Source organism: Ursus arctos, unplaced genomic scaffold (assembly GCF_023065955.2).
Source record: "Ursus arctos isolate Adak ecotype North America unplaced genomic scaffold, UrsArc2.0 scaffold_16, whole genome shotgun sequence".
Classification (NCBI taxonomy): Eukaryota; Metazoa; Chordata; class Mammalia; order Carnivora; family Ursidae; genus Ursus; species Ursus arctos.
Window position 1 is genome coordinate 32,522,735 of NW_026622830.1, and position 23,235 is coordinate 32,545,969.

The 23,235-nt window shown below is 41.7% G+C and overlaps 1 protein-coding gene across 2 annotated transcripts in view; it reads right to left on the minus strand.

The window, feature by feature from the left end:
• The window catches only part of HAO1 (hydroxyacid oxidase 1), a 54,275-nt gene that overhangs the window by 25,628 nt on the left and 5,412 nt on the right, over positions 1-23,235 (minus strand). For both annotated transcript variants that reach the window (XM_026503036.4, XM_057312659.1), the window contains exons 2-3: positions 22,057-22,208; positions 5,395-5,650 (exon numbers count right to left, since the gene is read on the minus strand). In XM_026503036.4, coding sequence (XP_026358821.1) covers positions 5,395-5,650; positions 22,057-22,208 — 408 coding nt within the window. The remainder of the gene's footprint in view (positions 1-5,394; positions 5,651-22,056; positions 22,209-23,235) is intronic.

Here is a 23,235-nt window from a genome sequence, read left to right on the forward strand (position 1 = left end):
GCAAAGTTTTCTCAATAGGGATTGAACAGCTTGTCCTATAGTTTCATTGACTCGGGTGGCCGTTAAGGATCATAGAAAATTCTAACTTCATGAAAGTCATACTGGTGCCCATTTATTTGTTGAGCTTCAGTTCGGATTTTAGCTGAAATACTTGGGCATTTCTTTTTATCAAACCATTTAGGGTTTTACATTTTATCATAGCCTTTGGTATTCTGTGATCGTCTTAATTTGATTTAAGGTACACATTTAGTCAATAAACATATCCTTATTATGAAGACCTATTCCATTACCTAGAAATGGTATTAAGTAATATTAAATTCCCAACTTTTAAATAATATTGTTAATAAGAAAAAGGTTCCCAGAGCAAGACCAGGGGGGAAAAGAAGAAAAACATCTGTATGTGTATATACTCCGCATGGCACCCCACCCCCATCCCAAACAAGCTACAGTGTTTCAGCAGGGGCGGGGTGGAAGGGCGAAATGGATAGGAAAAAACAGAAACATGGATAAAATTATATAAATAACTGTTGTTATTCTTGGATGGTGAAATGCAGATCAACACTTGAATGAATGTTGCCTTGCAGAAATTTCAGTGCACAATGAAGCCTTGTTGTTACTCTAAAACGTCGTTCAAAGCCAGAAGCCAAGAGAAAGTTTTCAGATATCTTGACAGAGACCCACGATGGAGTGTTTTACCAGGGCTTCTGAAGGAAACCTCCATGAATACTATTTTTATTCGCATTATGACACATACACAAGAAACACTTAAAGTGGCTGCTGATAACCGAAGTATTCCATTTCTTGAGGAAGGAAAAGAGCAACATCAAAATAATAACACAATGACTTGGGACTTAATGCTCCAAATCCTGAGCTGTTTAATGACCCAAAGGCAGGGAAAAGAGCTGGCCTTGTAAGGGACTCATTGTGCCCTGAATGGCCCCCAAATATACTTTTTAATCTAAGACAGAAATTATTTCAGCGTTTAGTAAGTTAGCATTATAAGAATAGTAACAACTGTTAAAGAAAGGGAAACATCATTGAATAAACAATAGTAACCATAATGATAATGAATATTATTGAGGAATATATATTATTTACTAGAAGTATTGATGGTGTGACATTAAAGACAAAGCTATGTGTCTCCATAATGGGAAAAATACATAAAACAATAACCAGTAGAGCCCATGATAGCAACCCAATATGAGAGGAAGAGATTCATAATACATACAGAAATTGGAACGTGGGCCATCAGCCTTTAATGCTGATTAGAAAACACTTATATTGAGAACATAGCCTGCTAATTTCTTCCTCAATGTGCTGGGCTGTTAGAAGAAACGGGCAGGCCATGGATTTTTAAGTTTGAGCTCAAGTCTTGTTTAACGTTTCAGTAGTCATGTTTTATTGGGGAAATCTCACATGATCCGGTACATTTTTTCCGAGTGATTCAACATCACTTCTTGAGTGCCTACTATGTGCCAGTGTTTTAGATGTTTAGGGTATAGCAGTAGGTAAGGTTGCCATTCTAGCAAGGGGAGACAGAAAATAAACAATAAACATAATAACTTACGGAGCATGTTAGAACATAAGTTCTACATAAAATAAAGCAAAAAAGTAGAGCAGAATAAGAGGATGTGAGTTGGTAGAGGCTGAACTTGAAACTTGAAGAATCATAATCAGACCAGCCCTCATTGAGAAGCTACCTTGTAGAGGAAATTAGCAGAGGGTTGTGATTGTATTTGTTTCCTGTTCCCACTATAGCAAAAGACCACAACCTTTAAAATGACACAGATTTATTAAACTACATTTCTGGAGGTCAAAAGTCCAAAATGTATCTCCCGGGACTGAACTCAAGGTGTTGATAGGACTGTTTTCTTTCCAGAGGCTCTGGGGAAAAGTCCATTTCCTTGCCTTTTCCAGCTTGTAGAGACCTACATGTCCTGGCTCCTGATGATATCCCTCCAACTTCTGCTTCTGTCATCGTATCTCCTCTGACTCTTGACACTTCTGCTTCCCTTGTCTAAGGACCCTTTTCATTATGTTAAATCTACTGGGACAATCCAGGATTATCTTCCCATCTCAAGGCCCTTAACTTAATCACATGCAAAGTCCATTTTGCCACGTAAAATAACATATTCATAGGTTCCAGGGATTAGGGCATGAATGTCATTGGGAGGTCACTATCTTGTTTAACACCGTTACATTGTGAATGTTTTCCTAAACCAAACAATTTAGAGGCTGTTGACCCATGTACCCGGTTCTCCTTCACAGATCTTTCTCTCTCCTGCCCAGGGTCCCCACACATATTGTATCTCTATTCTGATCTCTACTGCTTATTTTTATTTTGGGCTCCCACTAGAAAGACATGTAGAACCATCCTTGGTGTGAAAGTGTAAAGGAAGGGAGGAAGTTAGCTGTGCATGGATTGGAGGAAAGACGTAAAAGGCGGAGGGAGGAGTCAGTTCTGAGGCTCTCAGGCACCAAGCCTGGCATGTTGAAAGTACCACAGGGCAGCTCATGAGGCTGGGAAGAGTGAATGGAGGTGAGGGTGCCACGTGGTAAGGACAGAGAGGTAATGGGGTCCTGCTCACAGAAAGCCCCATAGGCCACTTTTATTACCAGAGCCCTGGGAAGACAACGGCTGTGGGATCTTTTTCTGTGTGATCTGTTCCGGCTCTCATGATTAATGAATCATTTCAGGGCTACGGGGCTATAGGCAAATCACCGAAAGGGTAGGTGTCATGATTTTCTTGATCTTAGTCAATGATTGGAAATGCCTTTTCTTCCCTTTCAACTGCCCTGGTGCTACACGAAAAACCCAAGTCTTTACCCAGGGTAAATGCACCATGTCCACGGGGTAGAGAAGGAGGTAAAAGGCCCCTGCCTCAAAGCCTGAGGAGATCAGTCTAGCGACCTGGCCTCACTCCTTGCTCCTTCCAAGAGCAGATGAGAACTCCCCTTACTCGCCCTCAGTCTCAGGAACCTCTGTGCCGTTCGTAATACACACGTACATGTGTTTTGCATATAGACCAAGCAGAGACTACCAAACTCCTGAACTCTGGCTGGTCCCCGGTGCCGAGAGTTGGGGCCCTCCCCCACCCCGCTCACCCTCCCCCGCGCCCCTCCTTCCAGGCAGAGGAAGTAGCTAGGGCTGGAAGGAGCCACTGCTTTACAGACTCATTCTTCTCTGGATTTCCTGCCTCTCCCGCCTGCCAAACCTCACTTCTGAAAAGCCCGGCTTCACCTTCTATGAGTCAGGTCAGTTGCGGAAAAAAACCTGATTTCATATCAGGCTGTAACAGATGAGCTTTCTGGTCGTCTGTGGCCTCGAGCGGAAGCCTGCGCCTCCCATTAGTGCGCTCTGCCTTCGGCTGCCCAACGCGGGCTGCTGAGGAGGGGACCGGAGGGCACCCGCCTGCCCTGAAGCCCGCGAGGACAAACAAGGCCAGTGCGCACTCCAGGGGCCCAGAGCACCGGGCTGTGGGGTGTTTCCTGTGCTCCCCGTAACCTGGATGTGCGGCTCATGATTCGGTCATCTTCAGATGGGAGATGTGACAAGCTGAGCCACTCCTGAGTGAGCACACCGACAGCTGAAAAGGGCCTTTGTCTCGCGGTCCTTCTCGTCATCTGGGCTGGAGCCCAGGAGCAAAGGAAAAGGGGGGGGGGGAAAGCAAATCAACCTTCCAGCTCCTGACTGAGTGAGCTGGCACCGGAGAAGCAAGCGGTATCAGCCAGAATTAAGTAACAACTGTGTCATCTCCCCTGTCTGAGTAGACACCACCGTGAAACACGTTTTGTCATCCAGAACAAGAAAGTGCTTCTTACGCAGCAACCCCCACTGTATTCCCTGTTATTGTTGTTGTCAGTAGTTGTAATAGTGAGAGGAGGAGGAGGAAAAGGACTAGCAGATTCTCTTTCAAATGTCCAAAGGGAAATCATGAGGAATGTTTCCTGGCAGAAGCCTGAATAGTGGGAAACGAATTATTTTAGAAAGTCTAATAAATAAGGTAACCAAAATAGAGAAATAAGGTGAATACAGATTTCATATTAGGGAAATTTGAAGCCGTCTACTTCTGATGAATTTGGCAAGAAGTAGGAATATGTCAGGACTTTTGTTTTTGTTTCTGTTCTCTTAGAAAGACAGGGTGTTTGGGTAACCCAGTGTCTGGGATACATGGAATGGGTTAATTGACAGCTTTGTCAGGGAGAGCCTTTCTCTTTTGTCATTGGGTTATTGAAGGTATCACAGACACAAATAATATCCTAAACCTGCCTGGAAGCGTCACAGAGATAGCATCACACGGCTAATTTACGTATGGCTCAATGGCAAGATTTTATGCACGATAGTTTATACTCGAATAGGTAAGTACACAGCAGAGCTATATAATAGCTTTGTGACACTCATGTAAGACTATATGTGGACGTATGTGGTGGTCGAGATACATGTCACTCTATAATATATATGGAACTCCTACCTTCTAACAATCTTCGTGTCCTTATATGGAATGCTGATTTGATTCTGAAAGATTTTGGATTTGGTTCTTTTCATATATAGACAGAGTAAGCAACGGCCCATTGTAAAATGAGGTCTAGGGTCCAAGGAAAGCATCCTTTATCGTTTCACATACTCTGACGGATGCTTTGAAATCCCATCATCAAAATTTCCTCCATTAAAATGAAGATTTAGATTCTTGCTCAGATAGCTTTATCCCTGAAAGCTGTTAGTCACATAGTGGTGTGAAAAACTTAAGAGCAGATTTTGGGGGGAACTGGGAGAAGGCAAAAACAAAGGGGAAAAAATAGGGAGGTGAGGGTCTTTCTCAGTAAACTCCGTGAGTTCCTAGCTTTGACATAAGATGATTCTAGTCCTAAAATATTACAGGAAAAAGGACAATTCTTCACTAATGGACAAGCTGAATGACCTGATAAAACCATCACAGTTCCATTTTGGATTACTAGGTATGCTTAGATAAGTGAGTGAATGAGTGAATGAATGAATCTTGACCCATGGATGAACCACAATGAAAGAGGAATATTGCTGAAAGAAGTAGGATAAAGGGAATCAAACATGTGGCTTCTTTTGTCTCCATTCTTTTAGCTTTTTTGTAATTTTCCTAGACACAGTTGTTCCGAATACAATTAAAAATAAAACTAACAGGTGGCTCTTCGATTTCAACAGACAAAGAAATACACTAACCTCTAGAACCCAGAGTCTATCATTCCTAAACAAGATCCCTGGCAACCATACTTCTGGACCAATGTTTTGTGAAGATCTAATTCCCCACAGCACCCATGTGGAAATTAGGGGGAAAAACCCTTCAGAGCTGGCACATGGCAAGAGTGAAGAGAATTAGAAGACCAGTGCAGGGACCCAGGTGATCAGAGACCCACGGTTACCTGAGATGAGGTGGCAGCTTGAAACTATTACGCACATCGTCAAAGCGGTTCCCCAGGTAAGGAGTGTCCACCGTCAAAAATATGGCCTTGTAGCCTTTTCGCTCAGCCCGCTGCACGAGCTGCTTGGTGACGTCGCGGTCCTTGTAGATGTACAGTTGCAGCCAGCGAAGTGCCTCAGGACTGGCCTCTGCCACTTCCTCAATTGAGGAGGTGGACCAGGAGCTCAGCATCATTCCAGTTCCCAGTGACCTGCAGGCTGAGGAAGAAAGGAGAAGATAAAGGCAAGCCTGGTGTTTTCCCCACTCCAGAGCCTTCAAGTTGTGGTTCAAGGGATAGAGGAATCTCCAAGGGTCATTAGGCAATAAGAAGTCAATTCTTTAGAAAGTTAGAAATACTCATTCCTACTATGGACTCTGGGAAACAAACTGCGGGCTTCAGAGGGGAGGGGGGTGGGGGAATGGGATAGGCTGGTGATGGGTAGTAAGGAGGGCACGTATTGCATGGTGCACGGGGTGTTATACGCAAGTAATGAATCATGGAACTTTACATCCAAAACTAGGGATGTACTGTATGGTGACTAACATAATAAAATAAAAAAAAAAAGAAAGAAATACTCATTCCTTTCTACACTCTGCACTGATTTTGGAGACAGAAGTGAGTAAAATAGCCAAAGATGTGCTGTGGGTAAGAATGAAAAAATTGGCAACAACCTGAATCTCTAAACTTGGGGGATTGGATATGCTGTAGTTTTTATCTAAAATGAAAGATACATACCCATTGAAGGTAATAATTTTGTGATAGTTAATTTTGAGTATCAGCTTGGCTAGGTGATGGTTCCCAGAGTTTACTCGAATACACTGGTTGCTACTCTGAAGACATTCTTTAAGGGAGATGATCATTTAAATAAGTGGATTTTGAGTAAGGCAGATTGTTCTCTGTAATGTGAATAAGACTCATCCAATCAATTGAAGGCCTTCCCTGAGGATTCTGTTAGCAGATTGCCTTCAGACTCAAACCACATCAACTCTTCCCTCAGTTTCCAACCTGCCAGCTTACCCTTTAGATTTTTTTTTTTAAAGATTTTATTTATTCATTTGTCAGAGAGAGAGCGAGAGCACAAGCAGGGGGAACAGCAGGCAGAGGGAGAAGAAGGCTTCCTGCTGAGCAGGGACCCTGATGCGGGATTTGATCCCAGGAACATGACCTGAGGCAAAGACAGACACTTAACCGAATGAGCCACCCAGGCATCCCTATCCTTTAGATTTTGGACTTGCCAGTTTCCACGACTGCATGAGCCAGTTCCCCAAATCAATCCCCCCACCTTCACCTCCCTTTCTCTCTCTCTCCATATATGTACATATTCTGTTTCTATTACAGTTATGAAAGAATAACATTATTTGTGGACGCAGAAAGATTTTCAAGATATATTAAAAAAAAAACAAAAAAGTCTACAAAAGGACACATACAACATAATTCCACATTTGTACAAATGTGATTATTGGTATATAAACCTAAACAAACTGATTGCTAATGATAGGTCAGAGAATTATGGGTAAGTTTAATTTTTTTCTTCCTTTTTAACTTTTAAAAATTTTATCCTTAAAAATTTTGTTCAAGGTGCATTCTAGCATTTCTGTTGTATTTTTATGTATTTTATGTTAGACATCCCAAGTAGACGGTTGTTCCTCACAATCTTTTGAACAAGATATCAAGAAAAGAGCACAGTGATGGGGCGCCTGGGTGGCTCAGTCGTTAAGCGTCTGCCTTCGGCTCGGGGCGTGATCCTGGGGTCCTGGGATCGAGCCCCACATCAGGCTCCTCTGCTGAGAGCCTGCTTCTTCCTCTCCCACTCCCCCTGCTTGTGTTCCTCTCTTGATGGCTGGCTGTCTCTATCAAATAAATAAATAAAAATCTTAAAAAAAAAAAGAGCACAGTGAAAGTGAAAAATAAGTAATAAATTAGATTCACCTACCCAATTGTCTTAGAAAACTTGAAAGAACATGGGTGATAGGCTTTTCACCAAAAATAGGTAAAAGACAGTAAAATTGGGATCAGCTTTAGTGGAGGAGAAACTGATATAATGTTTATATGCCAAATACCAAACATGGCAAGACACAATAATAAATATATACAACTGACTACATGACCCTGAGTCATTCAACTTAGCTGTGTGTCTGATGTATGTCAAACGGCGGTAAAAGCAGTTGTCCAAGCGACACTCGTCGGGCGATGTTGAGAATCAAGTGATGTGCTATTCAAAATGCTACTTTGAGAGGTTAAAATACTTGCGTGCTTCTCAGACTTTAGGGGACAGCCAGATCCCCCAGGAGAGCTTGTGAAAACACAGTGAGCAAACATCCCCCCAGAATTTCTGATTCAGCGGGTCTGAGATGAGGCCTGAGAATTTGCTTTTCCGCCCAGTTCCCAGGGGTGCTGATGCTGCCAGTCCCCTGTACCACACTTTGAAATTTAAATAGTAGCATTATCATTTGATAGTAAAACTCAAAGTTCACATGGCAATAAAACGGATTTTGTTTTTGATAAATGTTACCCTTCCTATGCCTTTGAAGGTGTTTTTCATCCCTGTTGTTCAGGTGACAGTTTAGATAAAGAAGACCTAAACTGGAGATGATCTTGTCCATGGGTCGCTCATCTGTCCCCTCCAAGTGGGCTTTTGAGAAATTCTCTCAAGAGACTCATCACTTGCAAAATAGTGTCTAAAAAACCGCATTTTATTAAGTAATAACACATATGAACATCTAGACCATTGTCTGATTTTCATTAAGATTTATAAACATGAAAAATAATTCCAGGTCATCTACTGCTATTCGGAAGAAACACGAGGGGACATTGATTGGGTCAGGATCCCTTAACAGTTAATTTATCATAACGAAAATATGTCTTGAAGAGGATATGACTTAACTAAGCTCCCACAGAGATGGAGAGCTGCGTGGGATGAGAACCCAGTATGTCTGACCACTTCTCCAAGTCAATGATCTTTCTAGAACGCTCAGATGCCCCGAAGACTCCCTGCTATCAAGCATAGATAAATGCACTCCCTCAATCCTTTGGGGCCATGACACCCAAAAAGAGTAGGTTTGCCACATCCCTGAAGGACGCCACCATGCCAATAGCTCTGGGAAGGCAAGGACACTGGAACCCAATGGGTAGGACCTGCCACAATGAAGAGGACCATCAAATGATAAGACACCTTTTTGTAGTTCACACAAAGGTGTCATGTACATGAGCAGCCATTCTGTCAATAAGGATCAAAAATCCTCAGAAAGATCTTGTATTCATAAGAAACGTCTACAGACACGCCACAAAGACCATTAAAATCCATAAGCTATCATACTTGCAGGAAGTGTCAACCTTCACAAACATACTGCCCACGTCCTCTGGATAGGCATGTCCAGAGAAAAACAAGGCCAGCTCATGGCATCTATTTCCTGAGTCTCCTGGCTCTGGTACTAATGGCTCCTGATGTTATTGGTGCCCAGGGTTTATTTTTCAATGATTAAATCACATGGGGCTGAAATTTTGAGTCAGGAATCTTCAAAATCCTAAGTTACCAATGCTTCCAGTTGTAGGCATTTAATGAATATTTGGTGATTTAATGAACTTACTCTGAGAGAGTCTCCTGGAGGCAAGGAGAATATCAGAGTCTGTGCTGACATATTATGAGTTGAGGCGAAGATATTACTCTCAGGAGAGAACAGGAGCAAAACTTAGAAGGCTTCATGCTCCTTGGAACATATATTACTGACCGCTGTGATCCCCATTCGCTTGTGATTATGAGCTGTGATAAAGGCAAATTACCGATGAATTACATCCATGGTTTTCAACACAGCTTTATGTGAGAATGAGATGAGGGACCCTGGGATTTTGCAAGGACCATTCGGAGAGACAATCACAAATTTGCCCGTTAAAATATTGAAACACTTCTATTCCAGTAGGTAAATAACCATGGCTCTGCAGTAAAAGACCGTCTTTCCTGAGTTCCTTTAATGTGGCGTCACTCCCTTCTCTGCTTGAGGAATCCCTGGACACCCCCACCGCTACATTCCAGAAATTTAAGAGTTAATGCCTGGCAGAGCTGGGGGCTTTCAGGATGCTGTTAGGGCACTAGAAATGAGCATCTAAGCATCTCTTCTAATTGGTGAAGTCCTTTGTTGTACTGGTTGCTAAATATGTCAAATGTCATTTTTGACTGAGAAATAAACATAATACCCTTCTAGCTCACATTACTCTTCTGGGGACAAAATTTGCAAGCTTTTTAAATTTATAAATGACTTGGCATAGTTAGACTTTGTTAAGAAATTCTAATTAGAGTTATCCTTGTCCAGGGCTTGAATGCCAAATGTTTTTGAAGTCCATTTTCTCTCCCTATTCATTTTCCACAATGAAACTGACCTCCAGCTCTCAAAAGCAGCAACCGTCAGATTTCATTTCAAAGGGACAGTGGTCCACTTGCAGGATGCAACACAAGATTCCGGCGCATGCTGCTTTTTCACAACTCCTAGCAAAATGGAGACCTCATCCGAGGTGGTAAAGACAAGACCCGGCTCTTGCCCCTAATGTTGATCCAATTCTAAAAATCTTGGCTTTCGTTAGTCAGCTTATCCTAGACAGAAAGTATCCAGGAGGACACGCCCTCTAGTAAACACTGACCCTATATGACGTCCCACAGCTCTATTTCCTTATTTCCACTTCCTCCCTCTTTTATCATCCCTAAGATACATTTTCAAGAATAAACACCTAAGAGGTGCGGGGGCGGGGGGGTGCCTTCAGGTCAGGTGTCTGCCTTCACCCCAGGTCATGATCTCAGGGTCCTGGGATCAAGCCCCTGCATCAGGCTCCCTGTTCAGCGGAGTGTCTGCTTCTCTCTCTCCCTGCTCTTCCCTTCTGCTCCTGTTCTCTCTTAAATAAATAAATAAATAAATAAATAAATAAATAAATAAATAATCTAAAAAAAAATAAAAGAATAAACACCTAAACACCTAAACTTTTAATGCTCTAGATGTATTCTTCTTTATTTAGGGACACCAATAATACATTATGCATTGCTATAAAAAATGCATACGAGATACGTACACACACATATCATGAAAAGAGACATGAGTAACGTTGTGGACATTAAAGCATTGAAGGTAAAGCCCGAGAAATGACCTAGGTGATAATATATATCTTTTGAAGAGACAACACGATATAATGGATTGAGAGTCAGGCGGCCTGAGCTACTGTCCCAGCCTTGCCATCCATGAGGCAGATGAAATCATCTGCAAAATATCTATAACCACAGCTGCTATCTTGTCCACTTCGTAGCATTGCTGGACAGTCCACGGAGGCAAGGTTTGTGAACATTTCCTGTGTAACTCTGAAGCCATGTAATTGTAAAGGGTTCCGTGAGAGAATGCCTAACACTATTTGGAAAAAGAAGTCCTGGGTAGCCTTATAAATTCAGAGTTGGGCCAAGGACCTGCGTTTCTTATCATTGCTCGGAATCTTCTCCACGCGCCGCTTCTCCCTGCATTGGTTTTGATCAAGACACCCACTCCTCTCTGCAGAGATAGCGTCACATGCTCATTACCTTAAGCAAGAAAGCTCTCAAAAGAGAGAAGAATCTTCTCCAGGCCAAGGAACTCTGTGACAGGGCTGATAGATGAAGAGAATATCAAAGCAGAGGATTCCTACATTCCCGGGATATACATTCCTTTGGAAAGCCAGGGACAAGACAACAGCAAATACTCTAAGAGGCACAACGAAAACATGCCTTTCCCCACCCCCCACCTCCACCCCTTATCTGTCTGCAGATTTCCAAGGAGGGTCTGCAGAGTAGATCTGAGGGGCTGTCAGCATTTGCTTAGTCAGCCATCAACAATAGTACCTGGAAGAAAAATTTTAAAATTCTCCCTACATTTTTTTTTTGTTTCTCTACTTTATTTGCAACAAAACTGTAAACATAATAACATGGAAATAAATGGGTTTAATAGCATTGTTTACTATCACCCACAATCCTGCCCCTCCCATACGCCCCAGCTATGGGCTAGTGGAAGATATTGGTGCATTCTGCTTAACAGAATCAATTTATCCTGGGATGCACCCACAACAAAGTTTTTTCATTAGAGTTGAATCACATGCCCTAGGGTGGGGAAATGCTACAAGGGTCTGTAACAATCTGGCATCAGATCAAATGTAGTTCTGCCTCCCCAAACTGCCATTCAGTATAGTTGACTCAATTTCTACACCATGGAACCTGTAATCAACCACTGAGGGTTACATCAGCTCATCCAGATATAAATGCAACCACCTCTGGAGTCGATACGAACCCTAAACTCCAATGTGCAACGATTCAACTGGGCTAGAACAGGGAAATTGCTTTCAAAACAGCACAAACTGGCAGAATCCCCCGTACGGCTAAGAAAGGCAATCGCACCTCTAGATGTTGGCAGCATCTCGTTTGCCATCAAGCCTTAATGAAAACATTTTTTGCTGATCTAGGTAATCCGCTTGTAGGGGAGAGAAGACAGGAAAACCACTGTGGACTTAAACTTTAGGGGATGCTAAGCCTGCCTGTTCAAGTTCTTTACTCAAAAACCAGGACCTTACAGCAAACTGACCAGGGGTGATAGGATGGGAAGTGACTGGCTCCCAGCTTGCCAATTGCCAGCCACCTCCTGCCTGTGCCTCTGTCTGTCCTCTGCACTGGTGTCCCTTCGAGGAGGGCACAGGTAAATGTGCCACATTTTCTTATGCACATCCCTTGCTAGTTTTAAAGTCAAGGAATTAAATCGCATTATAGTAACAGCCCCTCGGCTCATTTCACCATTATCAGATGTATTTTATAACCTTGCTTATCTAGAATTTGCCCAGCTTCCTAGAGTTCAGTTTAGAAGAAAAATAAACAACAAAATAAAAATAAAATGGTAGAAGATGAGGGAGAGAGAAGAATCTCAAAGCTGAAGCAGCTCAATTTACCGATTATAAAATAGTTTCCGAATGTTTAATGTCCAGTCCAACAGTCTCACACATGCAAATAAGATGTCGAATCACCAAATAAAACTGAAGTTTATCACGCCAGGCTTGACAAGGAGGGAATGATAATACATCTGAGAATGATATTCATCCACAGCCACCACCACCACCACAACAGAGGAAAATACAAACTTGTAGTTATCAGTGGGAGTAAATGTCTATGATTTGAAGCATTAATTCGTGTGGGTCAAATCATATTCCCAGATTAGAGCAGAATGCTTAAGCAATGTGCTACTGTGGGTCCAAATTATTTCTTCGAAAATAGTTCTCCTTTATGGGAAAGGTGAGTTAAGTTTCCAAAATTGTGTGTTTAAAGGGAAAAGGGGTAACATGATGAAAGTGTCTAGAGTTATTTTTAGGTGCATTTGATTAAAAAGCTCCTGCAAAACTTAGTCACCAAGACAGCCGTGCTGAAAATTTTGTTGAGAAAATGCATTCTGTCCTCTGCACAGGAAGTCATTGTGCAATGGGGAAAATATGCAATGACAAAGTACCAAGCAGTTGCGTGGCTCGAAACTCAGCGTCTGACCCTCTAGAGTGTTTGCATAAATGTGCCTATCCACTGGCTGTGTCATCCTTCTTCTCACAGGAACTGCCATTTACAGGCTTATTAAAGAGGCGGTGAATATTATTGTCTGCGTGTCTAAAATTACTCTTGCGATTACTGAGAAAAGTAATGTTGTGAAATTTCTACTACAATTCTGTGTGAAATCCTTAGAAGTGGTCAAACAAATCCTAATTTATGATTTAGAGAACTGAAGCAATTTCAGCAGTGCCAAGAAAGGCCAGGAAACCAGAGTTCATCTTTCCAGTGCTTTCAAGATGGCCCATTGTCTGAATCAGGAGCAGTTTAACCTTGAGTGATCACACGGTCACTCACTTGGCGAGCTGTTTTTGAGTGTATGGAAAGGTTTGCAAGAAACAGTTCGTCCCAATGACATCTCTGTCTTCCTTTTCTTGCGTCCACTTTGTTTCTGGGGCAGAACTCTGCATTACGCTTAAACTTTCGCTTTACTGTAATGATCCCCCGGTAATTATTCTGTCATTTTATTAAGTTGTCAGGTCCTGGCATAACTGACAGATGGCATGGAGACCACACCACAGCGAGATGTGTTTTACGACAGGTTCAAGGAAGAGCAAGCCTGCCCTTGACCTCAATCCACCTTCCTCAGTCTAACAACCTCGGTGTCAGGACCCACCAGGGAGCCACTGACTTCTCGCTGCCACGCTTTAATGTCATCAGGCACACTAATCATTTGAGAAGAAGCAATCTCGAGCTCTCAAGAAAGCTGCCCAAGAGCTTAAATTCCAGTGCGAGATACTAGGAATCATACCATTTGATGTTGGTCTTCAGTTAGTAAGAGTCTAATTTTTTACTAGCTGTTTTTGATTGATGGAGTTTGTCTTAGTGCAAAGTGATTTCAACACTGAATCTATCATTTTTTGGGGGAAAATCTTTAGATATAAATGACCCATTTTTATATATATATATCTAAGCATATGTACAAAGAAGGTCCATAATCCTTTAATACGTGTGTGTGTGTGTGTGTGTGTCTATGCGCACACACTGTGAGTTGTGTATGCAGAAAGAGCATGTCCACTGAATTTTGATTGCTGGAAAAGAACATCCAAAACATAAAGTTGAGCTGAAATAGGTTGAAAATAAAGGTGAGAATTGATTCTTTTTTACTACAATGAAACCAAGAGGCGTTCCCTTCCAAGTGTCTAATGATGTACTTTGGACCAAGTTTTAGTGAACTGTCTTTTCTTCTTATTCCTCCTTGGTGTTGTTTCTTCTCCATGAAAATGGATAAAATACTGGATGAAGATAAATAACTGGATCAGACTCTAGAGTGAAACCAATATTGGTTCACACCCCATCTTGATCATGGACCAGCCCTAGACTTTGGTCAAGGGCGTCCTTGTCCTCCATTGTCAAATGAGGAGAATGATAAATGATAATTACCTCACAGGTCTATTGTGAGGATTAATGATAGGAATGTTAAGTCCAGCATCTGGTGCATAAAAGGCACTCATTTCAGAAAAAAATAAAAGTTTTATTGAAAGCAAATCTAATGCTTTTCCTGGATTTAGGTAAAAGTGAGAATAATGGGGACATTTTCCTCATAGGTATGCTGAAAATGTATATCTACTCGGTCACCTAGTACAACACATAAATATATAAATCAATAAAGCTTTCAAAATACATCATTTGGGTCTGGAGCAAAGGAAATGACAATTTTTCTTGCTGAATGGTCTTTCACTCAATGTTAAGGTCGATCACTTAATCTCGGAAAATCCAGAAAATTCAGCAGCTAAAACTCTCACCGACACCCTAATTCAGTTGTTTGGGGTATGTATGGCTCTTTGTGTTACTCTGCAATCTGTTCCACCTGCATCTTAATAGGTGGTCAAGTCATAGCTGAGTCCCCAAACTTCACTTTGGAATGTTCTGGCCTTTTAGGCTCAAAAAGAAAGTGTTTTAGATTTAATGGTTTTATGGCCCATCAAATCCTGTGTGGTAGCCTCTAATTGCATCCAGGGGCAGGAATTTCTTTAAAAAAAAAATTTTTTTTTTGACAGTTTACTAAGAATTTGCTAATATGCTGAGCATTCCTGGAACGCGTGGGGTGGGTTTTAATCTTTCTCTATTTGAGGTCCAGGCGCTCCCTCATGTGGTGCTTGCGTACATAACAGTCAGAAGCCAAGGGATGAAGGAACGCTCAATCTCTTCTCTTTCCTCTTGATTTCTCATGTTTAAATGAAGCAAAAGAGCTCCTGGAGTTCCATGGAGGCTGAAATAAGATTTCATTACAGCCACAGTGCCTAAAACCAGAGAGACTTCCAAGATAATGTCCCGCAAGCCTCCGTGGTATAATAAGCATTTTATTTGTTCTTTGAGAAGTCAGAGATGCTTTACTTCTCTTGCGAGATGGAAATTTCACCTAAGGAGCCTCCCTGCTTTATACGGCACTAATGTTTGTGTTTTTCACTGATATTTCCTTCCCTACGCTGAGTATCTGTAGACATGATTCTGCAGTCATCTCTGAGGCTCATAAGAAGAATAAAACTTAAATAAAAAGCAATCTAATAGGGTTTCAAACGGATGTGCCATTCTAAGTAGAGGCATTTATAGGGCTCCGTAAATATTATAAGTTGTCAATTATTAAAGTGTTAACTAAATCGTCTAGTGCAATAAATGTCTTATTCATAATACAATGCGTGGCAAACTGCTCTCCGCTCAGTGTTTCTCAGTTAGTTTCCTTCCCTCTTTTTTTTTAAAGATTTTATTTATTCATTTTTGTGACAGAGAGAGAGAGAACAAGAATGAGCAGGAAGGAGAGGCAGAGGGAGAAGCAGATTCCCCACTGAGCAGGGAGCCCGATGCAGGGCTCCATCCCAGGACCCTGGGATCCTGACCTGAGCTGAAGGCAGATGCTTAACCAACTGAGCCGCCCAGTCCCCCAGTTTCCTTCCACCCTAAAAGATGTTTAGGAGTTGCTTTTATTTTTATTTTTTAAGATTTATATATTTATTTTAGAGAGAAAGAGAGAATGCAAGCGGGGGGAGGGGCAAAAGGGGAGAGAGAGAGAATCTCAAGCAGACTCCCTGCTGAGCACAGAGCCCAACATGGGGCTTGGTGCAGGGCTCGAGCCCATGACCCAGAGATCATGAACTGAGCCGAAACCAAGAGTCAGGTGCATAACCGACTGAGCCACCCAGGCGCCCCAGCTTTTAGGAGTTTTAATCTTTGTTTAAAATTCAAGCCCCTTTATTTATGCTTCTGAATTTTGCTCAAGGCTCATATTTCCTAATGAGCTTCATATTCTGTGGCTTATTCCATCCTCTCAAAACTAAAGGGATAAAACTATAAAAACACAGAATGTTTGCAGTTAATATTCCAAGACTATAACATAGAATTTGCCTTAGGGTTCTTGCTGCAGTTAATGATACTTGGACATATCAGTCCCTGACCAGGATCTTATAAACAGCATTGCACAAGTGATTAATAACCTGGAACAAGGTATTTATCCTCAGCAAGCCTCAGTTTCCACAAGCACAGGAGCTGGAAAAAGATCCTTAGGGCTTTGGACTCACATTTTACGATGGGTAAGACATAGATGAGTTAATAAAAGCAAATTGCCTGGCACACATTAATTGCCAAATAAATGTTGGCTATCATCATTTTTCACAACAGTTAATTTGTGCAGCATTTATTAAACATCTATTTGTGTTTTCAGCAAGATCCAGAAATAAATACGTCTGCTTGTTTTCCTCTATCCCAAGCATGCAGCTATGAGAAATGAAAATCAAAAGCATACAAATGCTCATTCCGCCATCTACGCTCTCTGGGACTGGCATGGACGGCAGGGGGTGGAAGAAAGGGGTGGGATCTCAGAAGGGCTGTTGTTTACCTTGAATGGTCTCTCTATTTAATGGAATCTTAAATGGGGACAGAATCATTTATTTATACCCTGGGAGGAAAAATGGTAAAGATCATCTTCCTGTTGGGAATTTTCTGTTTTCGGTTTCCGAAGTTTTCTCATTGTGGTGATTTGGTCTTTGTTCTTGCCTTCATTAGGAGAACTCTTTCTTTAAGGACCTGTCCTGTCAGTCCTGTCGAACCCCAGCAAGCAAACAGGAGTAGCTCTGTGCTCAGTGACACACCTAACTCCCCCACCCCCCCAGAGCCCTGGGAACAATCCTGCCCTCCTTGGGACACGGTAAGCAAACCACTGATCTGAAGCAGCTGACTTTATCAGTGAGGAAACGTAATCCTCCTAGAGAGTGAAAATGACCTGCCACAGAAGTGAAACTAGTTAGTGGTGAATTTCCACATAAATCAGATGTCCCAGCCTGACAGCCCAGGGGACACTTGTAGCCCACAAAAGTATTTGCTTTGGCCCACACATTATTGCCCCAACCAGTGTTTTAGAGAATTTTTGATTTATTTGCCAACATTTAAAAACCAGGAGATTACACATAAAAATCAAGGTTTCTGGCTTCTCTTGAAATGTTTGAAGATTTGGCAAGCCCACATCCTCATTCCCTCGGGGCCATAGTTAGTAGCACTGAAATGCGGCTGCCCCCTTCCGTGGAACCTGCAATCTCCACTACTACCGTCTCCACCGCTGAGCCTACATTATTGTTTTCTTAGCTTCATTCCTCTTTGGATATTTATGTTACCAGTCTGACCCTCAAAGCCATTTTTGAGGTTCCTGCATAAAGCTTAAAACAAAAATATCTTTAGCAAAGTAAAAAGGGCGACTTTCACTCCCATTAAAGTGTAAATGGAGGGTACTTTTCTGGAAGTCCATTTTTTAATATGTGGAAGAGATTTTTGGAACCCTGAGGGGCAAATAAAAAGTGCACCCCATTTTGGGAAGCTTTTCCTAGCATTATTCTCCTGTGATTCTCAAAGGACCCCCTAGAAGTAAGAGCTCTTATTCAACTAAGTTTGCCAGATACAGCAAATAAACATATAGGATGACCCAGCTACAAAAGATTTGTTGTTTATCTGAAATTCACATGTAACTGGCTCCCTGTATTTTATTTGGCAAGCTTATATTCACCGCCATTTTGAAAATGAAGAAAGAGTAGCTCCATCGGTTGCTCTTCAACCTACAAAGCTGTGTAAGAAAACAAGAGTTCTCTTCTCAGGCCCAGTTCACACTGGGGATGGGCTCCACAGTGGTGAAAAGAAAGTCCGAAAGACACTTGAAGCAGGGTTCCGTGAAGTCTGGAGAGCCAATTGAGAAGGTAAGATTGTGGTGCTGTGGCAACTTCCAGAACTTTCTGGATGCCCATTCTAATTATTCAAGCCTGACCGTTCCCTGGGGATTTGAGTGGCCCTCACCTTGGTTGGCATTCCCCCAGAAGCCAACAATGAGGCAAAGATATGGGTACAAGTCTTTTATTTGGAAATAATCACAAGATGAGTTGGAAAGTGAGAGAGGGACGGGAAGGCTGTTAACGAAGTGTGTGTTAATGGTCAGGAAACGCCGAACGTTCCTATCCATCCGCTCCTGTTGCCAGAGAAAATGTCAGGCAATAAGTCGCAGGTTCTGATAGAAATGAAAAGTAACAGGGGGATATATCCCGAGCACCAGCAGCATCTGCCCCAGGCACACATGCTTTCTTTCCATCCAAGTAACCTACCCATCCCACGACCAAAACATACCAACCAAGGAGTGAACCCAGTCATGGGCTGATCCCCATCGACTTTCAGGGTTAATTTAAATACTAAATAGACCACCCATCCATCCATGGTAATTGGACTGTAGAAGAAAACCTTAAGAATGTTGAAATCCTTAAAGGGGGTTTCTACCACAAATCTGATATAAACTGTGATATCACTGCCCTGATATCTGCCCAGGAACCTGATCCAGGGTCTTAGATTCTCGAGGGCATTGTGTGTGCCCTTCCATTGCCAGTTCCTCCGTGTCCTCAGTGGCACCACACCCTCTGCATTCTTACTGTTCAACCCTGTCCCAATATCGATTATGTATCCCACTCTCCTGGGGGGCGCCTGCTTTGCACGCACCTAAAGCAATTAATCAATTACTTTTAGGGGATTGTCATCGACAGATAAATGGGCTTCCCCTCACGGTATTGTATGCAATCTTCTGGAAATGAAAAGCAGCACAAGGTGGTTAGGAGCCAAGATTCTGGAGCCAGACTGCCTAGGTCTGAATCCCATTTCTATCACGTATGAGTTGTGTGAGCCTGGACAAGTTATCCATCTGCTGGGTGCCTCAGTTTCCCATGTGTCAAATGGGCTTACTCTAGTACTACTTCTTTGGGCTGCTCTGAGGATTTGATGCTTTAATACTTGTAATGTACTTAGAATAGCAGCCTGGAACATGGTATTTGCTTTGTAAGTGTTTGATAAATTAATCTAAAGGAATACTCCAACAGGTACGTAAGAATGCCTCCTGGTTTGTGATGGGAGGAAATAATGTTGCACAAAATAGTCCTATCTAGGCCATCAAATTATAGCTTCTAAGGGAACTTTCTTCTCATCTTTTTTTTCATCCCATCCCCACCAAAAATAGGGAGCCCTGATCTTGGAACCATCGGAAGGGAGGTGGAGAGTAAGTCCTGTCATTTACTCCTCGAGAAAACTGCTTTCTCTGGAGCCCTAGCTCTGCCCACAGGCTGAATACAGCGACACATGTCAAGTGTCACATAAAGGAATATATACATATATTTGCAATCTCCAGGGTTTGTGGTTGTTGTTTTAACCAGGTGAGCTCTGTTTATTGCCTTCTTTTATTTCCTCTCCCTCACCGCCATTCTCCTCATGGTCCCTTCTCCATCTTTTGCTTAGTTTTTATTGTTCCTGACTTACAAAATAGTTCAAAGGGAATTTTCCAAGTATGGACCCAGAATAAGAAGAATATAAAGTCAAGAGGAATCTCATCACTCGTAAATAAGCACACATAAAATGTAGTCTATGTTCTTTGCCTTAAAAAAAAAAAATAAATGTATTTTAGGGCTTTACCATGGTTTGTAACTGCTTTTTAAAAACTATACCACACCATCTTTCCATACCAACCCACTCTTTCTCTGATATCATTACAAAAATGTATCCCATCCCATTTCTTTTTTTTTTTTTTAAGATTTTATTTATTTATTCGACAGAGATAGAGACAGCCAGCGAGAGAGGGAACACAAGCAGGGGGAGTGGGAGAGGAAGAAGCAGGCTCATAGCGGAGGAGCCTGATGTGGGGCTCGATCCCATAACGCCTGGATCACGCCCTGAGCCGAAGGCAGACGCTTAACCGCTGTGCCACCCAGGCGCCCCTCCCATCCCGTTTCTAATGTACCCTGCTTTTGACAACCAACCTCCAATTATGGGACATTTGGGTGGGTTTATTTTTTCTAATTTTTCTCCTATTAAGAATAACAAAGGCATGAGAATCCCTGCAGAGATGCCGTTCTTCAAAGTCATAATTCTTCCCTTGGAATTTCTAGAAGAGGAATTGGAACATCACATGGAATTCACACTTTCAAAGCTTTGATAAACAACTGTCAATGATTTTCTAGAGATATGATTCCACTTCATGCTCTTCCTATCGGTATTTGAAAATGCACGTTTTCCTTCCACCCTTCTCACAATGTATAATCAGAAAATAATAACTCGATATTCAGAAAATAAAACATATAGTTATAACTTACATTTATTTGATAGCCAGGGAAAACGAGTAGTTTTCATATGTTTATTGGCCATTTTCATGTGTCCACTTATGAATTTCCTATTTGGCTTTTTCCACTTACTTCTTTTCATCTATTTGGCGTTAGATGTTATTTTGTTATTCAAGTATAAGGGTTCTTCACACGGAAAGGTCATTAACGCTTTGCAGCCTCATAATTTTTTAATTTGTTTTGTTTGCCGCTTGTTTTTTCAATTTGTGTAGAACTTTGACAGCATGGAAGTTTCTGAGGCTTGTATTGATTTGTTGGCTTTTGTTTTAATGGTTGTTGTCTCAGGAATGCCTGGGAAGGCCTCTCTTACCCCAACTGTAAATGGAAAGATACCGGTTTCCTTCTTTTTTTCCCCTTCTCCCTGCCCATATTTCAGGATTACCATAGACAAATGGCTGGGGCCCCAGGACCACTTCTCTGTGTGTGGTCCTTGAATTAAAAAAGTTCTAGACTCTAACCTAAGTCCGTCCAGCACAACCAACTGTGTCATGCTGATATCCCTGGCAGAATTCCGTGGCAGACATTTCAAGAAGGGAAGTAAACCCATAAGATCTGTGATACTTATAACTAAATGCTTTAAAATAGTATTTAGTTCCTGCTCCTTGGGCCTGAATTTCCTGCCCTGCTTAGCATCAAAAGAAGTCAGATAGAATTCATTACCAACTTTTATATGAGTTTCTGAAGCAGGGTGGGGAGATTTATCACTGTGCATACCTTTTCAAATGTTCATAGTTGCTAGGGGACTGGGAAGTTAATAAATTAGCCCCAATAAGGAATTTCTTTACATCATATTTGAATTTCTCATCCCTCTCTCTGCTAAGGCAGTTAGAAATACTCTATTGGGAATATAACCCATTCGTAAAACAGTATAGTGGTCCCAAACCATGACAGAAAACTCCACCAACCAGGTGTCTGCATGTGCTGTTTCCTGGTGAGAATCATGTGGTTTGGGGAAGCAGGAAGGGCTTTGAAATAAGGTAGCCATTAGGTTGAATCCCATCTCTGCCACTACCTAGCTGTATGACCATGGGGGCGTCAATTTCTCAGACCTCCATTTTCTGAAATGTGGGTATTAATACATATAATATAACTAAAAGCTAGTGAACCACCCCTCCGTGCAAGGCACTATTTTAAGCACTTTATACGTGCAAACTCATTTAATCCTGACAGTAACTCAAGGACGTGGGTACTATTTTTATCCCCACTTTATAGCTGATATAACTGAGGCACCAAGAGTATCTTGCCCAGAGTCATAGAGGAGCAGATGTGCGAGAACAGGTATTTGGATGGCAGTGTCAATGGGCTTAATTTTTGTGAGTGTAAAAATACCCGGGGAAGTGTTTGCTTGATGCATACAGAGAAAGAAGTCAATAACTGTTAGTCCTCTTCTGTCCCTTTGGGTGAGGACTCTTTTCTTACCTCTCACGGTTGCAAGCTCCCCATCCACGTGAGCCATGCACTGCATGGCCGTAGCCCCAGCACAGATTGGCATGCTGACCCTCTGCCCCAAAACAGAAGTCGACAGGTCTACTTCAGCAACATTCCGGAGCACCCGTGGATAGAGCTTCCATCTAGAATTAAAAAAAAAAAAAAATTAGAACTTTAAAATCATAACCAAAGCTTTGACATTTCATTTTAGTTAAAAAGAGAAAATATCCTTTTGTTTTTTCCCATCTGGCAAATTACTTCACAAAGTTAAAGGAAAACGGGCAATTTTAACGTTTGTTAAGAAGGCAAGTTAGCCATAAGAGAAAAATGAATTTCACAAGTTATTGTTCTTAGTGAGGTGTAATTAACATATGGTGGGATTTGCCCGTGCGAGCGTTGACACACGCATGCATTTGCCTAACTGCCAAGAGTCAAGAACAGATCACCATCTTGAAAAATTTCTCCATGTCCTTTTGCAGTGAAACCAATCCCCTAACCACCACTGATACTTTTTTCTGTCCATATAGTTTTACTTCACAAGAATATACAAAAGGATTCATATATAACGTAGCGTTCTGAGTCTGGCTTCTTTCACTAAACAATAGTGCTTTTGAGAGCCACCCATGTTTCCGAGTGTGATCGTAATCTGTTCCTCTTGGTGGATGACTAGTATTCCGCTGTACAAAGGTACCCCAGTCTGTTTGCCCATTCCCCAGCTGAGAGACAATTTGAAGCAATTATTAATAAAGCCACTCCAAACATCCACGCTAATGTTTTTGTGTGAACCTAGTTTCATTTCACTTCCTCCAAGTCATTTTGAAGATGGTTTACAAAACCATGGAAGGCAGAGTATAATTTAAGAAGATATACTATGTCCAGTTTCTCTTTATATATATATATATATATATATATATATATATATATATATATACATATATAACAGTAATTTTAGGTACCTACTTTTAAAATTATAATGTGCTGTCTTCAAACTCCTTGAACTGAAGTCAGTATTCATTGAAGTATGATGATGAGGGAAGATAATGTTTTTTTAGTTTAATTGAGCATTTTCTTCAAAAAGGTTATTTGGCCGAAACTGGAGTTTTGTCTTGAAGAATTTTTGTCTCCTGAACATGATCTTAAATGACTCTTCCTGCAGTTTTTTCGTGTTGC